A 20,808-nucleotide genomic window follows, 5' to 3' on the forward strand; every position below is an offset into this window, starting at 1 on the left:
AATCATGAACTATGGCGAGATTGTAATATTTACTGCTTTTATATTATATATTTAATGGTATACACTGACACTGGCTTTAGAATCGTACAAGTGATCAACAATCTTGCATTTACAATCTTGAATGTAAAGACACAAAATGAAATACTTATATTCTTTATCTATATTCATATATCCCGATTATTAGTACACTGCCCGGCATTATAACGAGAAAGTCACAGATTTTTTTCCAGATATTGCCTTAACAACGGAGGTCCCGTATCACGACGAGCGTTGACACGATATAGAACCCTTACTGTTACAGCCATGAGTACCATGCAAAGATCGAATTTGTGGCAATTAACATAAAGCTGATGACCTATGTGCGTGACCAATTCTGGCAAAGATGTAAAATAACAAACATTTCGAGGAAGTAGCTCATACTATTGGATACAGTATCAAGATTCCCCATTAGGTGACATGAATCACGAATAGTTTGTAGTTAAACAGTAGCAATCTTTAATCCTTAATTCTTTGCGATATCTCATCTCTGGTGTGTCCAGGGGTCCGTGTTTGCCGAACTCTTTATTTTGCATTCCTTCTAGAAGTTATGAGATTGATCACTGTTCGTTATCTTCACCTTTTCATTTAGCTTCCTGAAATATTGAAATCCTTTGTATGTAACATAATGAATACTATCTAGAAATTATTCCCAGACAGTCAAGTTTACCTTTGTTATGTCAGGTGGAAATTAAATTTCCGGAAACGCCGCAGAACATGCATTCATTATCATGTGCACCGAACAATAGTAAAAAAGAAGCGAAAAGACTCAAACACAGGAACGTCTCCATGGACGTAGGGAAAATAACTTTTATTGAAATAGAAAATATTCGATCTTCATACTGTAAAGCTAACAGTTAGGGATGCAAATTTTCCATAAAGGCAAGAAAGACAACTCCTATTCAGATAGCCACCTGAACCAAGAAAACGGAAGATATATAAAACATCTGAAATTAGGCTTTGTTGAATGAAAAAGTGGAAAGTGAAGGTAACGGTTTAGTTTCAGCTTTACTGATTGAAGGAGCTCGGCATGGGAAGAATACAATGTATGTGATATAGTTTTTGAATGACATTTATCGAACAAGAATTACATATATACCATACGCATAGAACACAGGGATTAAAAGTTCTAGGATTTTCTCTAAAGGGCAGACAAAATGAGTAATTCCAATTTTGAAATGGCATTTATCTGCAATGTGTCTAAATAATATATAATTGACCATAAAGTCAAAACCTCGACATAGGAGATCCATGTTTCTTAAAACGGGCGCTCAATCTGATAAACTTCGTATGTACATAGTGTGTAAGAAGTCCAGTTAAAAGTTATATTAATGGCGCTCAATCAGACAAACTTCGTATGGACGTGGTGTGTAAGAAAGTCCAGTTATTCCATCTAAAGAAGGAAGTGGTTCTCAAGGCTCTATTTTGATTTTGTAGCGCTGTACAAGTGCCATTACAAAGAGGAAAAGTTCCATCATGGCTAAAGATTCACCCATGCAACTTCGCCGCCCTACAACAGAGAAATATTCACTGTCGTTATAATGGAATAACCCTTTCTCAAACTCAGCCAATTTCAGCCATAGAACTTATTTTCACGATAGAAAAAAAAAAAAAGTTTCTATCTAGCTTTCGCATAAGTTGAACAAAACATCAAGACTTTAAGAGAGAGATTAGATAGATAGATAGATTGAAAACATATATAATTGCAAGAATTTTCCAGTCAAATTTACATTGAAGCAATATAAAGTCTTACACAACTACAGTTCTATTGTATCTGATTATCTGCCATTTTGAATAACGTTTGAACTTACAGAGGGGTTGTGTGTCTTCCAATTAAAGTCGTTCTTGTAAAATCTACTATATAATCTTAAGTGTTAATGAAAAATCAAAATAAAGTCCAACGCAGGAACATGTACGTACCCATTGAAGATGTTGCCATTTTCTCAGTTCCTTGGAGCCGTCCATCTCCAGTTAAGAATCGATCTGGATTAAATGTGGAGGGGTCTGGAAATATCTCTGGGTCGGAGTTGATAGAATTTAGATTAAACACTACTGGTACACCCTTCGGTATGACACAGCCATTGATCTCGGTGTCCTGCTTCATAGTGTGAGGTGCAGTATGGGGACTCCCTTTCCCAAGGCGCATGACTTCAAAACAAACCGCTTCGCAGAAAGGAAGCTTTGATCTGTCCTCTAACATGGGAATCATATCCCTACGTACAACGCCTTCAATTTCTGTGCACATGCGATCTTGGATGTCCGGATGGTGCATCAAAAATAGAAATACCCAGCGAAGAGCGTTCGTAGTAGTGTCCATACCAGCCAAGAAAAACTCGGACACCGTGATCAGGAGCTGTTTATCTGAAAAGGGAACCCCAGAGCATCCTTCGTATTAAAACTCTGAAGAATAACCCTATGTTGAAGTACATTAACATTAGTTATAGTTAAAGCACAAATTTTACTGTCCTGTAACTAAAGGTTGCTGTTTTAGTTTTAAGACAAATTAGTATTTGACATACCGTATAACGCATATTTTCTGCCCCCCCCCCCCCCCCTTTTGCGGAGAAGAAAAATACGCATTAAAAAATTAACAATGCAAAATAGATAGGCATACATATACTTTAAAATGCAGCCGTAGAAATTGGAAACGCAGAATATGATTTTTTAGCATTTTTTAAAACCAAATCTCACATTTTTCCAACCACAACAATACCCATTATACGGTATAAAACGTGGTACTGCTACACTAATAATTATCATTTGAAAAGGATGTGGCCCTAGAATTCAAGAATCCCTTTGATTCAAGGACAATTTGTGCCAAGTTTGTCTTAACATGAACCAGTAGTTTCTGAGAAGTCAATCACGTAAGATCTTATTGACGACGGTCACAGACAACGGACAAATTTTAAGACGAAGAGCTCATAAAACCCAGTAAAACCACAGGCACTTGACGTTTTAAATATCTATAATAAAAAAAAAAAATTGTCTTCCTGTAAACATAATATTGACAAGGTATACCACGCCGCCATCTTGGTTTTCGTTTTTACCAGCTGCATCCTTGAAAATTTCGATATAATACAATAATTAGAACCCTACCGTCTAGCAACAACTCTGTCAATATATTATCTCTCGCATCGTTATGGAAAACTCGAAATAATGTCCATTAATCAGATTTAATCAAGCATCAACTATCGTCTACTGCTTCTCAAAATGCGATAACTCCTGATCTAGGGACGGAAGTTGACATCATTTCGGGATAGCCCTTTTTTCATTGGTCGATAAAATTAAAAATAGTAAATATTTAAATTAGCGGTATATTTTGAATGGAGAGAATGTCAATAGCGAAGAAATGGATCTTGAACAATTCTATTGGTATACACTTTTTTAGTTTACATTATCAAACATGATTACTTCACTTATTCCACAGGAACCGGTAATTTTGTCGGTAATAGCAGTAGTTGGGGTCTGAACCATGCATACCACCCTCTTATGAACATTTACAAGTCTTCCAATTCCATTATTACAAAATTGCCAGTTACGGTGCTTATTCATGCAGTACTGTATTTTGAAATGAGTTGAAAGACACGTGTGCATACTGTCAAACGTTCATCGACATCCTGTACTGCTTATTGAAAAACCTAAACCCATCTAGTGCAGGGGGGGGGGGGGGGGGGGGGGGTCATGGATGTAAAATCAAATGAAAATTTATAGCGCGCAATTATCTTAAGATTATTTGAAGACATCAATTTATTTAAAGTGCACAATTCAATTACAAAGACCTCTCCAAATAATTATCAATATCTTAAATTCTGAATTTTTGTGTGCATTAATTGAATTGTTGATAGTATTAATTCTGTTGAAATGAAGAGCCCTATAATTGAATTGCTGCTCTCTTAAAATAAATTGATATCAACAATTGAATTGATGTGTGTTACAATTCAATTGAAGATTGCAATATTAATTTTAAATTAATTATGCACAAAATCATTTCTTTCTTTAATTGAAATGATATCATTAATTGAATTAATGTGTGCAATAATTCGTTTGAGAAAACATGCACAAGTTATGCAATAACTAAAGATATCTCCAATTAAATTTAATAATATCATAAAATCATTTATACCTAGCTCCAAATTTTGCAAGCAAGAATTCCACATTAAATGCTCTAATTAATTGAATTAAAGCATGTACAAATTCAATTATTGCTCTCATTGAATTAAAAATGTGCACATCAAATCAATTATTGCTCTCTTCAATCGATTCACACATCAATTCCGTTATTGCACACACTAATTAAATTGATAACATCTTCCAATTAAATATATGTTAATCAATTACTTGAGTTTATGTTAATTTGGCACTCCATTAACACTTGGTTATATTGAAGATATCAATTCATTTGAAGCGTGCAACAATTCAATTAAAGATATCTTCAATACAGAGCGATATCTTAAATTTTGAATGATTGCACCATAATCAAATTTTTCATAGCATTAATTCGCTATTCACCTGAATTGATGTGCACTATTGAACTGTTGCTCTCTTCAAAGGAATTGATATCAACCACAGGCACTTATGTAGTTTGGGGGCCTAATTACTATGTATATATGAGAATAATTGAATTGCTGATACCTTCAAATATTTAAGTATATGTATAAATTTGGCATTTCATACACCAAACATTCGACCAATGTTGTTGATAAAGTTTTACAACATATTGGCATGTTCCTCCATCTACAACTGCATTGTGCAAAAAACATTCAAACAGTTGTGTACATTCAAAGTATCTGAATGGCTTCAAGGCCCCCCCCCCCCCCCCAAATTCAAAAGAATTTTTTAAAAAACATCTTGGTAAGAGAGAATGACGTTCAATTTCATTTCTCTTCAATTACAGATACAAATTAGAATACGTTTTTGGTAAATGTGGAAGTGGAAATCATGTATTCCCTATGCAATATTTCTTCAAAACAGACTAAGTTCCACAATCTGTAATTTTGTCAAAGAAGGCTTTCCTACTTAGTGATACTCAACCTTGACCTTGAGAAACAATAACTTTTAGGAAAATAATTAGATCCTCATGTCCCTACAATATGCGCATGTACAATTGGCAATGAAGCATTATACAATTTTTCAAGGTTATCTAATAAGCCATGCAGGTGGAGGAACTTTCACAAGATTTTGTGACAGACACACGGACAGAAAGTACACAAGGAATATGTCTCCCCCCTGTAAGAGGGAAGACATAATACAACAGCAGAGCTAGCAAATTGCCAGAAATTAAACCTATACTTTTGTCATCTTGACAAGCTAAGGAACCTATTCCCCTTCCCTCGTTAACCTTATACATACACTCGTTTAATGTATTACACCTCCTTTTTCTGGACACAACAATATTATTTTGTCATTAAACTGGGTGCCATGCCATTAAACATGAACAGGTGAAGATGAAGACAACCAAAACACCCCTTCCCCCAAAAAATTATATATATCACAATTTCAGTTATATTCTTTAGGTTACATCAGCACTACATTGAAAAAGAAGGTTCATGTGTTCCAGTGAAATATATCAGACTCCTTCTGTGACCAATTTGGTTCTAAATCTAACATTCTAGTCGGAAGATTAGTTTCTAACACATTTCATGGAGCATGTCGGGAAAGAGTCAGAATGCCTGAGGACTGGACTCAAAGACATTTTGTATACAAAGGCATAACTCCCAGGAATACAATAGGTCATTCTATTACATTTAATGAACTAACACAGTTTATTCCTAGTGCTTTTTTTCAAATTCAGACTTCCTCCTTGAAAGCTACCTTTGCTAAATATTCATCACTGCATTGTAATGGAAACAAAGTTCTCATGGAAGTGACAGTACATTCAAACGGCGAAGTACAAGTTATTGTAGGAGGAAAAACAATTAAAACAATAGCACAGGTTCAATTCAATTCACTTAAAATAAATGCCCTATTTTGCATGTTGAATTCCATCCGCTTTTGTGAGGGCCTAAATGCAGATGCTGTGCATTTCGAGAACAAGGAGAATATGATTGTTCAAAAAAACTCTAAACAACAAAACACTGCATATTCCCTAGATTGCCAAAAAATACTGCCATTGAATACCAACAGAGGTAATAAAACATGTCACTGTTGTCACAGCCTTTCACGTAGTACTATGAAAAAATCACAAGAAGCTCCACAAGAATCACAAGAATACAGGCCATCTACATGTATTCCAAAGTTTTCATCAAATAACATCATTCACTACCTTCAGACAGCTGCACCGTATCTTACCAAAGGACAACTAACAGTTATAAAATCCCAGTTACAAAATTCAAGTGTCACTGATATTCATGCAAGAACGTGGGATTTTGATATCATTCAACTGGCCCTCTCCATATGGACACGAAGCCCAAAGGCCTATGAAGATATAGTCTCTTCTGGAAAGTTACTTTTACCCTCCACCCAAACACTCTCAAGATACAAAAACTCAGTTTCCCAGCGCCCTGGCATAAATGAAGATGTCTTCAGGTGGATGAGGATGCAGGCAGATCATGATGGGGTAGCAGATGAGGGATTTTACGGAGGTCTTGTTCTTGACGAGATGTCCATACAGGAAGATATCCAGATAACCAAACGTGGAGGGCAAAGGAATTTAGTTGGCATTCCAGATCTTGGAGTTGAAGGAAACAAACTTCAATCATCAACACACCAACTGGCAAACCATGTCATACAATTCATTTTTCATGGATTGACAGGATTCAGGTTTTTAGTGGCCCATTATCCAACAACTCAAGCCAATGCTCCACAAATCTACACTATGTTTTGGGATGTTGTCCAGGCACTGGAAAAATGGGGTTTTCATGTGATATATACTTCCTTGGATGGAGCCTCTAATAATCGCTCATTCATAAACATGCATTTCTCCAAACCCACTACTGACATGGCAGCCTTTAATCCCTTCTGCAGCATTCATCCTGTAATCTTTCTTGCAGACCCATCACATCTATTCAAAAAGATCAGAAACAATGTCTTAAGCAGTGGAACATGCAAATGGCACACAAAACTTTTGATGATGAATGGCCATGATATTATCTGGAAGACTTTTATAGATGCATACGAATGGGATAGAAAGCATGGACTTTCCATCCACCATAAACTGACCCATCAACATCTGTATCCAAATCAGGCTGACAAGATGAGGAATCATCTAGCAGAGGAATGCCTGAATGCCGACATGCTTCATCTCATGCGTCAGTACCAGAAAAGCCTAGAAGTTGGATCTTCTGCAGCAAGTCATTGTGATGGTCCAATTCAATTACTTGAGCATACCAAGAGCTTGATTGAGTTCTTTCATGATACTCGTCCCATCTCAGATCTTGTTGATGATCGGCTATTGCAGCTCTCCTCTTCGCTCGACTTCTTCATCCAGTGGGAAAATGAAGCCTCGTCAAAGCAGTTGATGTCACCAGAGACAAGGGAAGACTTAAAAATCCTCCTTCGGGGATTTCTTAAGTTGTCAAGCCTTGTGATTAATGACCTGAAATACATAATTAAACCAGGATACATTAACAGTGACATTGTTGAAAATATCTTTTCACAACAACGAGGTCTTCACCATGGTGCTGGTACCAATCCCAATTATCTACAATACTGCTATGCTACAAATAGCATAACCTTATGCCAAAGATTAGTTTCTAAGAAATCTAACGCAGCCAGGAGGAAGTCCAGTACAGTTGGTGGGACAGCCCTTCCATTCAAGCAGCTTTGCATGAAACTGAACTCAAAGGAACCATCAATTCCGTATTCAAAATAAGATAATCTAAAATTGTCATTATTTCATAACGATGTCAATAAAAAGTGAATTTGTGGACTAGAATTCATTTGAAAATCTATATTTGTACCACTTACATGTACTTGTTACATTTTTTACTTTAAGAATATTTTAATTTACATTACTTACATGTATATGAGCACACATCAACCTGGATGGAATAGCTACTGAGGTTCAATGTAATCAGGATTTGGAATGACATCACATTCAACAATTGTGGTTTTTAAAGCATTGCAGAGAACATCCTTTTTATCACTAGCTCTTAATTTTACATTGTAAAATTTTCCCAACAGAAGAATCTGATTTTTAGTTAACTTATTCAATACATCTCGATTTTCCAATAAAGCGCAGCCTTCAGTTTCAAATGATGGCTGTGTTTATTTGTTGCTTTCAAGAATGTATCCATAGTGAAATCAGTGTATCCTGTTGATTGTGTTTTTCCTTTTGTCAGAACCTTCTTCCTATGCTCCATGGACTTGATTTTTCCTAATTAAGTCTTCTAGTAACTTTTTCCGGAATTCAGAATCCGTTACAAATAAGTATGCTTTTGTTACATCCCAATACAAATCATTCAGTGCGGAGGCTCCCTCTGTTAGATCAGACAAAATATCTGCACAGTCATCTGATTCGCTGTCAAATGCAAATGTACATGTTGTCGTTTGAACAAACAATTTCATCCACAGCTCAAAGAGTTTTCTGTTTGAAATCACCTTGTCATGAATGTGATTCAATAAATTTTCTCCATGATGTTTCAAGCCACATACACTGTACAGAGGAATACGAAGTTTTTCCATCTGTAAAAAGAATTCAAAGGCTTCATCTGATATATTGGTAAGGCCACATGACAGATTTTGTTTCCTTTTGATGTCCAGAACACTGCTGGGAAATTTTGTCAACTCAGCATCTGCTTGAGAAATGATTATTGTCTGAAGTAGCTCCACTTTCACTTTAGCATTTTTACTTGCTATCATCCCCAGTTCCCCAAGCTCTTTTCTTATGATATTTGTATTGTGGTACTTCACCTTTGCAATTGCCCGGCCCCCTACATATCGAACTTTGCCATAGGCAAACTCAGACACTTGAACACTCCCTGTCTCTTCCTCTGGATGAGCAGTTGAATCCAAAGCAGCCACTGTTTGTTTTCTAACTGTTGTTTCGACGCTACCACAAAGAAAAGTGTTCACTTCATGCGGAGCAAATAATGCCTTACAGGCAGATAGATACCCATCAGACTGCAGAAAAGCATGGCATTTTGAATAGAAAACGGTCCACTTCTTTACTGGCTGTGAACATGATGGTTCTGGTCCATGTTTTCCTATCAATTCTTGAAAATGTTCTTTTAAAAAAACATAAAATGTCACAAAACGAGTGATATTTCGTTCAAAATAATTGATGTCGGTATTCAATACTTTCTGAACATCAGTCATTGGTGCTGGCAGTTTCAGGTCTTTTAAAATCTTGAGAGCATCATCCTGATCTTTTGAAGGAAACCTTTCATCATCCTAACAAGATATAAAAAATTATTATGAAATACAAAATGCCCCTGACCTTTCACTTAATATAATTCAATGAGATATATTTTCTTCTACAAATCAGAATATTGTATAATTCATCAGTTTAAATTTTACAGAGATTATGTAAATTTCAGTTTTTGTGGCCCAGTGGTCCTTGAGAAGACTCCACCCTATTTTTGAGATGGTCTCCCCTTTTGAAGGGAGCATGGTCCTTTATTTGAACTTGAATCCCCTTTACCCAAAGAAGATTTGCATAAAGTTTGATTGAAATTGGCCTACTAGTTCTGGGAAAGATTTTGCTATATATCAGCATGTAAAAATTTTGATTACCTAATGTGGCCCCACCCTACCCTTGGGGGTCATGGTCTGAATAATTTTAATGTACTCTATATCAGGAAGCTTTCACTTAAATCTCCACTCTTATGGCCCAGTGGTTCTTGAGAAGAGCATTTTAAAATATTTTCTCTAAAAATTTACCTGTAAAAGTTCGATCCCCTATTGTGGCCCCACCCTAACCCCAGAGGTCATGCTTTTAACAAACTTGAATTTCCACTATCTCAGGAAGCTTTTAAGCTTGAGAAGAAGATTTTGAAATGACCCCATCCTATTGTTGTGATTAAATAAATAAATGTTTACTCTGTATATTACACATAAATAACAAGGATAACCAATGAAAGCTCAAAAGCTTACTTCACATGGTTCCTTTCTGATGCACGGATGTTTGCACTTGGGGGTCATTTACGTGAGGAGTACCCGGCGGAAACCCACATGTCCCAGCGGGCAACCACCATACCCTCTCACATACAACCACTGCCAATCACGGGGATCGAACTAGGGTCGCATCGGTGAGAAGTGAGAGCACTACCTCTGCGCTAACCGTACACCTTATCTCTCCTTTAAAGGGGCATGGCTTTTCATTTGAACAAACTTGAATCCCCTTCGCTCAAGGATGCTTTGTGCCAAGTTTAGTTGAAATTGCATGGCTCCGTGGTTCTGGACTAGATAAAACTGTGAAAAGTTTACGATGATGTCAACGACAGACAACAGAAAGTTTTGATCAGAAAAGCTCACTTGAGCCTTCAGCTCTGGTGTCAGAGCTAAAAATGAGATCTAAATTTTTAAACTTGTTTCATCTTGATAGCATTTCAAATTAAGCAAATACACTGTATACCCCTTCAAGGTTTTCTAACATCAAGATATCATCTTCTTCAAAGTCAGATGCATCAGAATCTTCAGCAACATAGATATCTATTGAGTCCTCATCCAATGTGAGATGATCAAACACCTGTATGAATTTAATATAATACAATTTCATTTACTAGTATATCAAGTAATGCATGTATGAAATTCTGAATGAAGTTATACATACTTTTTATGATTTTTTGTTACAAGATGGCAAATTTCAATTTGTAAAATTATTTATGTTGATTGTACCGTATTTTGCCGAATATAATACGCACTTTTTTAAGAGAATATTTTTGTGCCAGAAAGGGGTGCGTATTATATACCACAATAGGTTTTTGACCTTTTTTTCCAGATGAAACTCGGCGATTAAGTATTGTAATATTTCACTCAAAGACCAAGGCTTCGGATACTGTACGCCTTTTCACGTTCACCTATTTATTAAGTAGAAAATTCGACCTCAAGAAAATTACTACAGAAACGTAAAATTGCAGAAAATGTGATATATATACTTACAATATCTAAATAATTCAATTATCATGAAACAAACAGCCAATCAAATTGCATTGGATCTGACTATTCATTACATCGCATGCCGCCATTATTGAAAGCATGTGTACACAATAATGCCTTGACACGTGCTAAAATTGTTGGAAAATAATTTTGTCACTTGCTAAAAGTTTGTTTACTGTAAGTTTTATGGATAGGCCTAATTTTTAATGAAATACTTATTTGAATCTTTGAAATAACTATTCTTGCGTAAAAGCGTGTGTTTTACGAAGCCATTGTTGTGTACACTGCTTTTGTTAGATACCCCCTCCGGGTAAAGAAATACCTAACAAAATTTTTTTTCACACATTTTAATAGTCATCGTAGTTAACGAGGAGTTGATAATTTGCATCTTTGTACCTACCATGGTGTGTTGATTACAGTAAAATAAGCGATAGTTTAATTGTTTAATTTTATTTTTATAACATCGGCTATTTGATTGATTTTAAGTTTCAACAAAGGAAATATCGAGTCAGTTAAGACTTTAATGCTACAAAATCTCGTGCTTTACTGAAATGAACAGGCTTGTCCGGGTTGATATTTCCCTGAAGATTCTCATTGAAGATTACCGCGATGTAGACCTCATCTCAAAAAGTTTGCAAATTATTGTGCATTGTTTAGAATTCATTATTTCTGCAAAAATATTAAGTGAAAATTAACACCAAGTATAAAATAAAGATTACCGCTTGGTCAAAATTTTTGCTGCGTATTATACACCCGAAGTGCGTTTTTTCACCAACTTTTAGGCTCAAAGTGGGGGGTGTGTATTAAACACCACTGCGTATTATATTCGGCAAAATACGGTATACCATCATAGCTCAGGTATCAGGTTACTGACTCGCAGATCTTGAGTTCAGATCTGTCCATACTTTGTATATTTTTTGAAAATCACGTTTTTTTTTAAATATCCAAAATGACAATTTTTTGCCTTTTTGAAACATGTACTCATTACATATCATCATATCTTTCAAGAGTAACTATTTTTGTGCTGATTTGATAAATTCGTTCAAGGCGTAGTGAGCCACCTTAATTCAGCTCCATCTCCAAATAATAATGAAAGGTAAACATCCTACTAAATTTATATTGTTCAGTTTCGTTACAAATAACATTCCGTTACATACGTACCTTTTGACAACAAGAATGGTCATTGGATGGAGGAATTCCTTGAGTTGAACAATATTCTGTCACTGCCTTTGGATGTGGCTTGCATACTTTGGGAGAGTAATTTTTTACCCATAGACCATCTAGGCTTGTGCATCGTCCAACAGAAACACCCAATTGACCTGCCTGAAAAATATTCTTGCAGTCGACGATAACATGTGGCAAAGTCAGACCTTGGGATTTGTGAATGGTCAAAGCAAAGGCTAATTGAATTGGATATTGCTGTCTTTGTGCAATGGTCCTACATTGTGATGGATCAAATACACTAAATGCCAGTTTCTTAAGCTTCACTACTTGATTTTCAAATTGCACACTCGGCCCATCATCTTCTAAAAGTACAACTTTTCCAAGCAATCCATTTACAAGAGAATGTGAAAGGTTCCTCAATAGCATTACTGGCACTCCAACCTTCAACACCAACTTCTTATTTGCTGTTATTTTCCGAAGGTACTTTTGATCCCCTTCATCTTCTGATGAATATGTCTTGAGCTCTCCTGTTGCTCTACTCAATTCATTGGCATTGTGACAGTCAACTTCAAAGTTTGTCCCAAATAGAACAGATCTGTCGGATGCTGTAGAGCTGGTTTTCAAAGGCCGATCTAACATATCCATTAGGTGATTTGTTCCAACACTTGGCTCACCTGCAAGACATTTATACATGTATGTAACTTATTGTAAGATTTCAAACAACAAAACATTACATGTAAATGAACAACTTCAAAAGATTGCTTTCAAAGGGAATATATCGAAGTGATTTCAATTTTGCAAGTTTGCGATCAGAGATTTATCTTCCAAGTGCAACTGTAATATAGCAATCTCATACATTGCAAACCCACATGTATATGAAATGCATATCATATCCCAAGGGGTGTATCGTAATAACAGTGTAAATTAGTTTTCATTGTCAGACCTGAATAAATCCAGTAAGGTAGATTTAGAATTTTGTGTTAAAATTAGTTTCTGACATAGCCAGTTTATTATGTTAAAGGTTATTATCCATCTAAAAGAAGAGCTCTGTAAGGCAGGCCATACCCCTTCCAATGGATGTCTGCAAGTTTGTGATATTGACCTTAAATCTTCCAACCACCAAAACAATAGGGTTCTTCCTCTCTTGAGTCCCATGGGGATCTGGGTTAGAATAGGTCTTAAGTACACCTTGCTTGTAGTAAGAAGCCAACTAAATGGGGTGGTCCTTCGGATGAGACCGCAAAAACTGAGGCCCTGTGTCACAGCAGGTGTGGCACGATAAAGATCCCTCCATGCTCAATGGCCATAAGCGCTGAGCATAGGCCTAAATTTTTCAGCCCTTCACCAGCATTGGTGATATCTCCATATGAGTGAAATATTCTCCAGCCAGACGTTAAACAATATACAATTCTCTCTTGGTTACAAAGCTACATGTATGTGAAGTATAAACTCAATCGAGCTGAAGAGTGTCTACAAACTCAATGTTACACACACTTACAAGAACTGTCCTGATACAATATCCCCTCTTGCAATAATTTACTGCAACAACAACATTAAAATGACCCAAAAATGTAATAATTAGAGTTAACAGTATTATTGACTACTGTATCATGTCATATCGCAAAACCAGATCATGATATACACGTACTTTGTATCACATTGTGAGGTAACTTAAGATACTCAAGCTTACTGCAAATTCATTTCACTAGTGAATATTTTTAGAAATCAATTGCCTTTTACATACATGTATATAACAATAAAATTGTTACAAATTTAAAACTGTCAGTAAATTCTTAAATTTAACCCATGTAAGGGTATACTACATACAAAACAAAGCTTACAAGCAAGTACCCTGTAGTTAAATATGTCTTACATGTACAACTTTGCATTTACTATAATTCACAAAGAAAAAGTTATAAACCTCTTGCTAGCTCATTTATGGCATTAATCAAGGAACTTTCTTTTTGTCGAATCACTGTTTTTAAATACAGGATGTGTGGAATGGTCTTTTCCCATACAGCAGACATGAATGCATGTTGCCCAGCATCCCTGTACAGATCATTTGGGACGGGGGGTAGTTGGAAAAAGTCTCCAAAACATACAACCTGCAATATATTAAAATATTCATTTAGATTAAATTTGGCAATGACTTAAATCTATCAATTTGTAAAAAAAAATTCAAACAGAGGTATATAATATGAACAAGATGCCCGTAACGCCTTTAACAGTCACCCGAGTACATTTAGTGCAAGGAACCAAACAAAATCCTCACCCTACTCCATATATCCACTCCACCCCCACAACTTTCAAATGAAATATAGCAATCATTCTAAATTTTGCACTACAATACATATCCATGTACCAAGACCAATTTCAACAAGCCCCTAACAAATCATGTAAAATTTGATACAACAGCATGAACTGGCAAAGCCTTCTTCATTAATTGTATAGAATTTTTCTACATTTTCTTTGTGTTTGCTAATTTGAGAAATCCATTTCCGCAAAATATTGAAAACAATAATTAAGTTATATGTTTATCATAATACATGTTCATAGCCATACTATATATATTTCTCACTTGACGATCCCTTAAAAAAATATTCCTTAAACTATCCTACATGTACAAAAACAAAATTCGACTTATGGGACATTCTGTTTGTTTGTTTGGAAGATCCATGTTAATGTACATGTATGTTCCAGATATGATAAATAATTTACACCTCCTTATCTTATCATTGGTCACAATAGCCAAGTAGTAGAGAGTTTGCTTGTAACCAGGTAATGAGTTAGTTTGAGGCCCGTTCGTGTCATGGCCATGAACTCCTGGAATGTAAACATAGGACACGATTGCTCCTTTGCAAAACGCTCAGGAGTTAAGAGGCGAGAATCACAGGTCTTACAGATACATCCTTAAAAATGGAGGTCCTGTGTCAGTAGGTGTTGAGTGCGAAGTATAGGTCTAAATTTGTTTTACTGAGTTCAATATTTTCGAAGGGACATAAAGCAAACAACCAAGCATTGTTTGAATTATTACAAATATTGCACAAAATCTTAATCAGGTATTATATAATGCAATGTGTAATCACCGTTCTTTAATACATCTAATTCTCCAGTTCAGTTTTTAAGAAAAGCGACTGACCTACATGTACCTATTCAAAGCATACATTACTGAAACTTACTAACATTTGACATACTTTAATGTAATGGGGGTGAATGCAAGTCATATATTTTATACACCTCTCCATGAATATAGGTGTAAATTTTCTACTCATTATCTCACCTGCAATCCACCAAAGTAGAGGCTGGGATCACGCACCATTCGACATACAAACTCCAGCTACAATGATGATTAAATATGAAAAGTTGCAAGTTGATTTGATAAAATGCATACTTCATTGGCGTTGGTCAAACAGGAAATCACTTCAGCTACATCTATTGACAAACCAGACACAAGAGTGAATAATTCCGGAATAATCACAACATGCATCCTATATCTTTGAAAATCAACATGTTGATATTAAATGATGATATATTACGTTTGTAATGGCAATTTAGTCAATACATCTTAAATATCTTTTATTGTAAATCTGAAATAAACACAAAATAAATAGTCAGAAATACTTTTTTCATCCGGCAGATACCATTTGTGCATGCACATGTGCAGTGGCGGATTTAAGGGGGCGTAAATTTGACACCCCACCCTAAAATTTTCAAATTCAAGGTAAATCGAGGTCTCTTCTTTAGAAAAATGTAAGCAATAAAAGAAACAATAGATCTAATTTCTTCCACACTCAGAGAAATAAATTATAATTAATGATAAAATCTTTTTATCTAAATTGAAATTTAAATTACTTTCATTACTAGTTTTAACCTAGAAGTTTTTTTTCCTCTTTTCCAAAAACCTATAAAATGTGCGCCATTTTATTAAAATTCACACTATTGAAATTGACAGAAAAAAGTGAAAATGAATACATCAGGCAACATATTTCAAACTCTAGTATATAATTTGTAAAATCCAGGAGCTTCCAGGGGCTTTACTCACCCCCTAGGGCTTCGCCCTGGACCTACTGGGGGCCTTAAGGCGGCTCCCAGCCCCCCCCCCCCCGCCTCATGGAGTTGCCCCCCCCCCCCCCCCCCCCTAACTGCAAAACCTGGATCCGCCAAAGGCGTGGGGGAGGGGGGGGGGGGGGCTAGTTGCAGGACACCCCTTTGAAGATGGGTGTACTCATTATTAACCGCATATAATAACAGACATGATTCAACTACGGTTATTTGATAATATATTAAAGAAAAACAATTAATAGTCTATAGACCTGGAATGATTTAAGCATTGAGTCAAGGTAGATTAAAAATACCTGTTCAAAGACCTTTTTGCTGATCATGCTTATCTCATCAATTATGAGCATTTGGCAGGTTTTAATCCGATATATTGTCTCCTCCGAAAGGATCTGTAGAAGATGTTGATATCCATACCTGCCGTCACCGAGTCCGGCCCAATGTAGTTAGAATAATCTAACTGTGTCTCGGGACAGGCCCTCACCACATCGGGTTAAATCGGGTCCGTAGGACATTATCATTTTAGCGATAGAACATTCTATCTAGGCCCAATGGTGAACAGTTGTCGCCTCCCCTAATGTACGTGCAGCTATTCCAGTACTGGCGGTCACGGCAATGTTCTTAGTAGGCTGGCTTCGAAGAATATATCTTATTAAAAAGGACTTCCCCGTGCCAGCCTGTCCTAGAACCACACAATTATGCCCATCCTTTATCATTTGCAGAGCTGCAAACTGCCCTGCATTTAGCGCCATTTTTGTTTTTCTTTTCCCGCACAAGCGTCAGAGAGACTAGACCAGAAAGGGAATTTCCATTTGCATAATGATGTCAACTTCCGTCCCTAGATCAGGAGTTATCGCATTTTGAGAAGCAGTAGACGATAGTTGATGCTTGATTAAATCTGATTAATGGACATTATTTCGAGTTTTCCATAACGATGCGAGAGATAATATATTGACAGAGTTGTTGCTAGATGGTAGGGTTCTAATTATTGTATTATATCGAACTTTTCGCCGAAATTTTCAAGCGATGCAGCTGGTAAAAACGAAACCCAAGATGGCGGCGTGGTATACCTTGTCAATATTATGTTTACAGGAAGACAATTTTTTTTTATTATAGATATTTAAAACGTCAAGTGCCTGTGAGTAAAACTGTAGTCAGGTTTATTACCTGTCTGTCAGTGCTAGGAGACATCTATTTGATGTATTAAAATCTAAATCTGCTAACATTGGGTTACCTGTGAAAGTGTGGTTTTCTCCTGCCTTGTTTCGTTTCATCTGTTCTAATAGAAAACAATCTATGAAATCCCTTATATCCCTTTCGTCAAAACTTGCCCTGTGTTCATCAACGATCATTTTCTGAATCTCGAAGACTCGGGCAAAGTCACGCATAAATTTCTTGCATCCGAACAAATCACCAGAAAGATACTTCAGTATGGGGAAAGAGTTAATCGGAGACTGCAAGGTGTCCCCCTCAATAAAACCATTTAACAACCGAATAAGTTCCGAGGAAGTGGGATCCGAATGTTCGAACCTCTTACCAAATACAACCGTAGAAATACCGTTACCAATAGCCTTAGATATCAGAGGCCGGATATCAAAAGGCTTTCCGGAAAATTTGTCCACCTCTGTTAGGAAATATTCAACCTCTTCGAGAATTCTGTTCTGCATGTTCCTTTTCCCGAAACCCAAATGTCTGAGCGATGTTAGCCCAAAATGTATATGCTCTTTCCATAGGCTCCTGAACTGAAAAAAAATGCCTGGAGCAAATTATGTAAGTTATCAACGACTAACTCGCCGCAGTACAAGCTACAATGCCTTAGATATACATACATATAAGAATTTTTGGTAGTAAATGATGTACTGAATGCATGATGTAAAATAGATTTTGAAAAAAAATGCAATTTAGCATAAGTCCTAAATCCCTTGATTTTCAAATACATGTGTATGTCTGAAGAAACGAAGAAATACAGCCGGTCACCCAGAATATCGCCTCTTTTTACGAGAAGTTCGCGCATTGTGTTGAAACCGCCAACAATGATCATGCGATGAGTTAAAATTCAAAGGCTGAATATGTCACCGTATTCCGTGTGTAGTTTCCTAAATAGAACAACGATCCATAGTAGACTGTTGATTAATGATTCACAATTAATCAATGATTCACAGTTAATTCAATATGATAGTCTAGAGATAAGAGCTATTCTGTGTAGGAGGTGCATGTAGTAGAACGTTGAATACGGGACAGAGTGGACCTACAGTCAATGAGGATGACAATAAAATGTATCAAACGCACCTTCTGTTTAAGTATATTAATAGCAATGTTTAGAATTATAGTATATTAATATCGGAAATACAAAATATTATCGAAAGAAGTATCAAAGTACATACATGTATGTACTAAAGTGAAAACATAAAAAGAATGTCAAATTAGACATGATCCGTACAAGCATCGGAATAATGTGATCTACCAAGAATTCCATATATTTAGTACACGGGCACTTGTTTCTGTAAATATAGAGGTCATAAGTCATTTAGAGAAAAAAGTGCCTGTGATTTAGTTACTCTATTTAATTACTCCTGAATACTTATAATTTACTTAGATTGTGTATCAATCGGATTTGGGTGATGAAACTGTTTATGCGAAACTAACTGAGCACATTCGCTTGTGCAGTGATGGATTGTTGTCCTACCTCCGCATGTAAACAGTTTGTGTTTCGCCCCTTACTGTGTATGAGAGTTCACTACAGGGAAATAACTGAGCGTATCTTGCATATAAATCAACGATCCACAATTAATTAATGATTCAAGTCAATCATGAATCATGAGGCAATAAGTAATTCGCATATATCCACAGTTGATAAGTGATTCATAATTAATTAATGATCCACAGGTAATTAATTATTCATAATTGATAAGTGGTTCCCAGTTAACCAATAACAGTGCGACATTTAACTCTGGACACGACAAAAGTCCGGAGTTTCGCCAACCCTTTTATTAAGGATACAAATAAACCCTTTACAAAAAAAGATGGGATTTTATGTCCACAAGACATGCACCAACATTTACACTTGTAACTATTGTAGTTTTTAAGATATTTCACCTGAAATCAAAAAATCCCATGGGATTTTGGAGGGATTTTTAATCCCACTTGGGGGATTTTCACTCCCACCAAAAATCCCATGGGAGAAAAAATATAATTTCTCCCATAGGATTTTAACTCCCATTTTTAAATTCAAAATGGGATACAATGTCCCATAGGAGGAAATGTCCCATAATGAACATGAAATGGCAGTGAATATCCTATTTGAGCATGAATGGGAATAAATATCCCAAATAAAACACAGGATGGGGACTTTTATCCCATGCATATAGTAATAAAGCAGAAAATTGTATCTTAAAGAGTGTTGTTTGTCATGATTCTTAAGAATGTACTTGCAAGCTAAGGAATGACATTAACTTTATATCTAGTAATTACACTCCTAAATTATGTAGACCTATGTACATGTGTTAATGGATAAATGTCTAAACAACATGAGAAATTAAATTATATTAGAGCTCTGCATTACTAAACTCTTTCCCATGCAATTTTAATTGTATACATATAACCCTATCACAAAAACATTAGAATAAAATTGAACGGTATTAAATTATGCAGTTAGAACACTAACTTATTTACATGCAGCTGTTCACATTCACTATTTACAACCCTTTACAGGTCGTCAGGTGTGAATATTCACAGGAACCGGTATTTTTGTCTGTAATAATAATAGTAGGCCCTATGGTACCATCCCCAATGAAAAAAATAACCCCAAAGGAACGGCACCATTTCTTACTCAAAATCCTAGATATTTAAAGTATTCGAAATGTTAACGTTGTTTATTTCAACTTTCAATATAGTTAGGAAGCTAATATTAAGTGAATAACGCTAAATATTACCGCAGATATCCATTGACTTCATTTACCTAATTAGTAGATCAACACCATACGTCTACCTAATAACTGGCGGTTCCGGGGGGGGGGGGGGGGGGGGGAGGGGGGGGGGGTTAAACTGCAATATCAATACTTTGCTCTTGAAGAAGAAGAAGAAGGGGGAAAAACCAAACAAATAAAAACTCTAAATAAGCAATGAAACATACGAGTAAAGATCATAGGAATTTATCACGTACAAAATCAACTCACGACTAAGTAGTGTCAGTGGCAACATTAACGGTCTGTATTCAATGATGAAGTTTGTTTATTAGAAATACACAATGACTGACCAGTGTTTTACGTTCAAGGGTAATGTCTATCTGGTCAAAATGGGCCGCTTGTCAATATTAGAAATTGAATTGTGCGAAGTAGGGGTGGGGTGTCGTTCTCGGTTATCCACCACTAAAGTTAATAAACACCATAACATCATATGATGAAGGCATGCCTTTATATATATATATATATATATATATATATATATATATATATATAGTATTCAAAATGTTTATATTATATCTACATTTATTTTAACTTTCAATAAGTTAGAATG

At 35.9% G+C, this 20,808-nt stretch overlaps 2 protein-coding genes and 1 pseudogene across 2 annotated transcripts; all 3 read right to left on the reverse strand.

Moving 5' to 3' along the window:
* Positions 1 to 810: 810 nt before the first annotated feature.
* LOC125654172 (cytochrome P450 1A1-like) lies at positions 811 to 3,669 on the reverse strand. The gene is made up of 2 exons (XM_048883970.2): positions 1,957 to 3,669; positions 811 to 1,546 (listed from the first exon to the last, which is right to left on the reverse strand). Exons 1-2 carry the CDS (start codon positions 2,351 to 2,353, stop codon positions 1,449 to 1,451), a joined length of 495 nt encoding a protein of 164 aa, XP_048739927.2. The 5' UTR covers positions 2,354 to 3,669; the 3' UTR covers positions 811 to 1,448.
* A 1,855-nt stretch (positions 3,670 to 5,524) lies between these two features.
* LOC125654169 (uncharacterized) lies at positions 5,525 to 17,066 on the reverse strand (annotated as a pseudogene).
* Positions 17,067 to 17,456: 390 nt separating this feature from the next.
* On the reverse strand, positions 17,457 to 17,960 carry LOC130048653 (cytochrome P450 2F3-like). The gene has a single exon (XM_056145660.1). It carries the CDS (start codon positions 17,958 to 17,960, stop codon positions 17,457 to 17,459), a length of 504 nt encoding a protein of 167 aa, XP_056001635.1.
* Positions 17,961 to 20,808: the final 2,848 nt, after the last annotated feature.

The sequence above is a fragment of the Ostrea edulis genome, chromosome 7, assembly GCF_947568905.1.
Source record: "Ostrea edulis chromosome 7, xbOstEdul1.1, whole genome shotgun sequence".
NCBI classification, from domain to species: domain Eukaryota; kingdom Metazoa; phylum Mollusca; class Bivalvia; order Ostreida; family Ostreidae; genus Ostrea; species Ostrea edulis.

Excerpts from the sequence above, each read along its gene's own strand:
- LOC125654172 (XM_048883970.2), bottom strand. The coding sequence starts at position 2,353 with ATGGACACTACTACGAACGCTCTTCGCTGGGTATTTCTATTTTTGATG. Across the intron at positions 1,547-1,956 it reads AATGGCAACATCTTCAATGG|GGCGGCGAAGTTGCATGGGT; the intron begins GTACGTACATGT and ends TCTCTGTTGTAG.
- LOC130048653 (XM_056145660.1), bottom strand. The coding sequence starts at position 17,960 with ATGCAGAACAGAATTCTCGAAGAGGTTGAATATTTCCTAACAGAGGTG.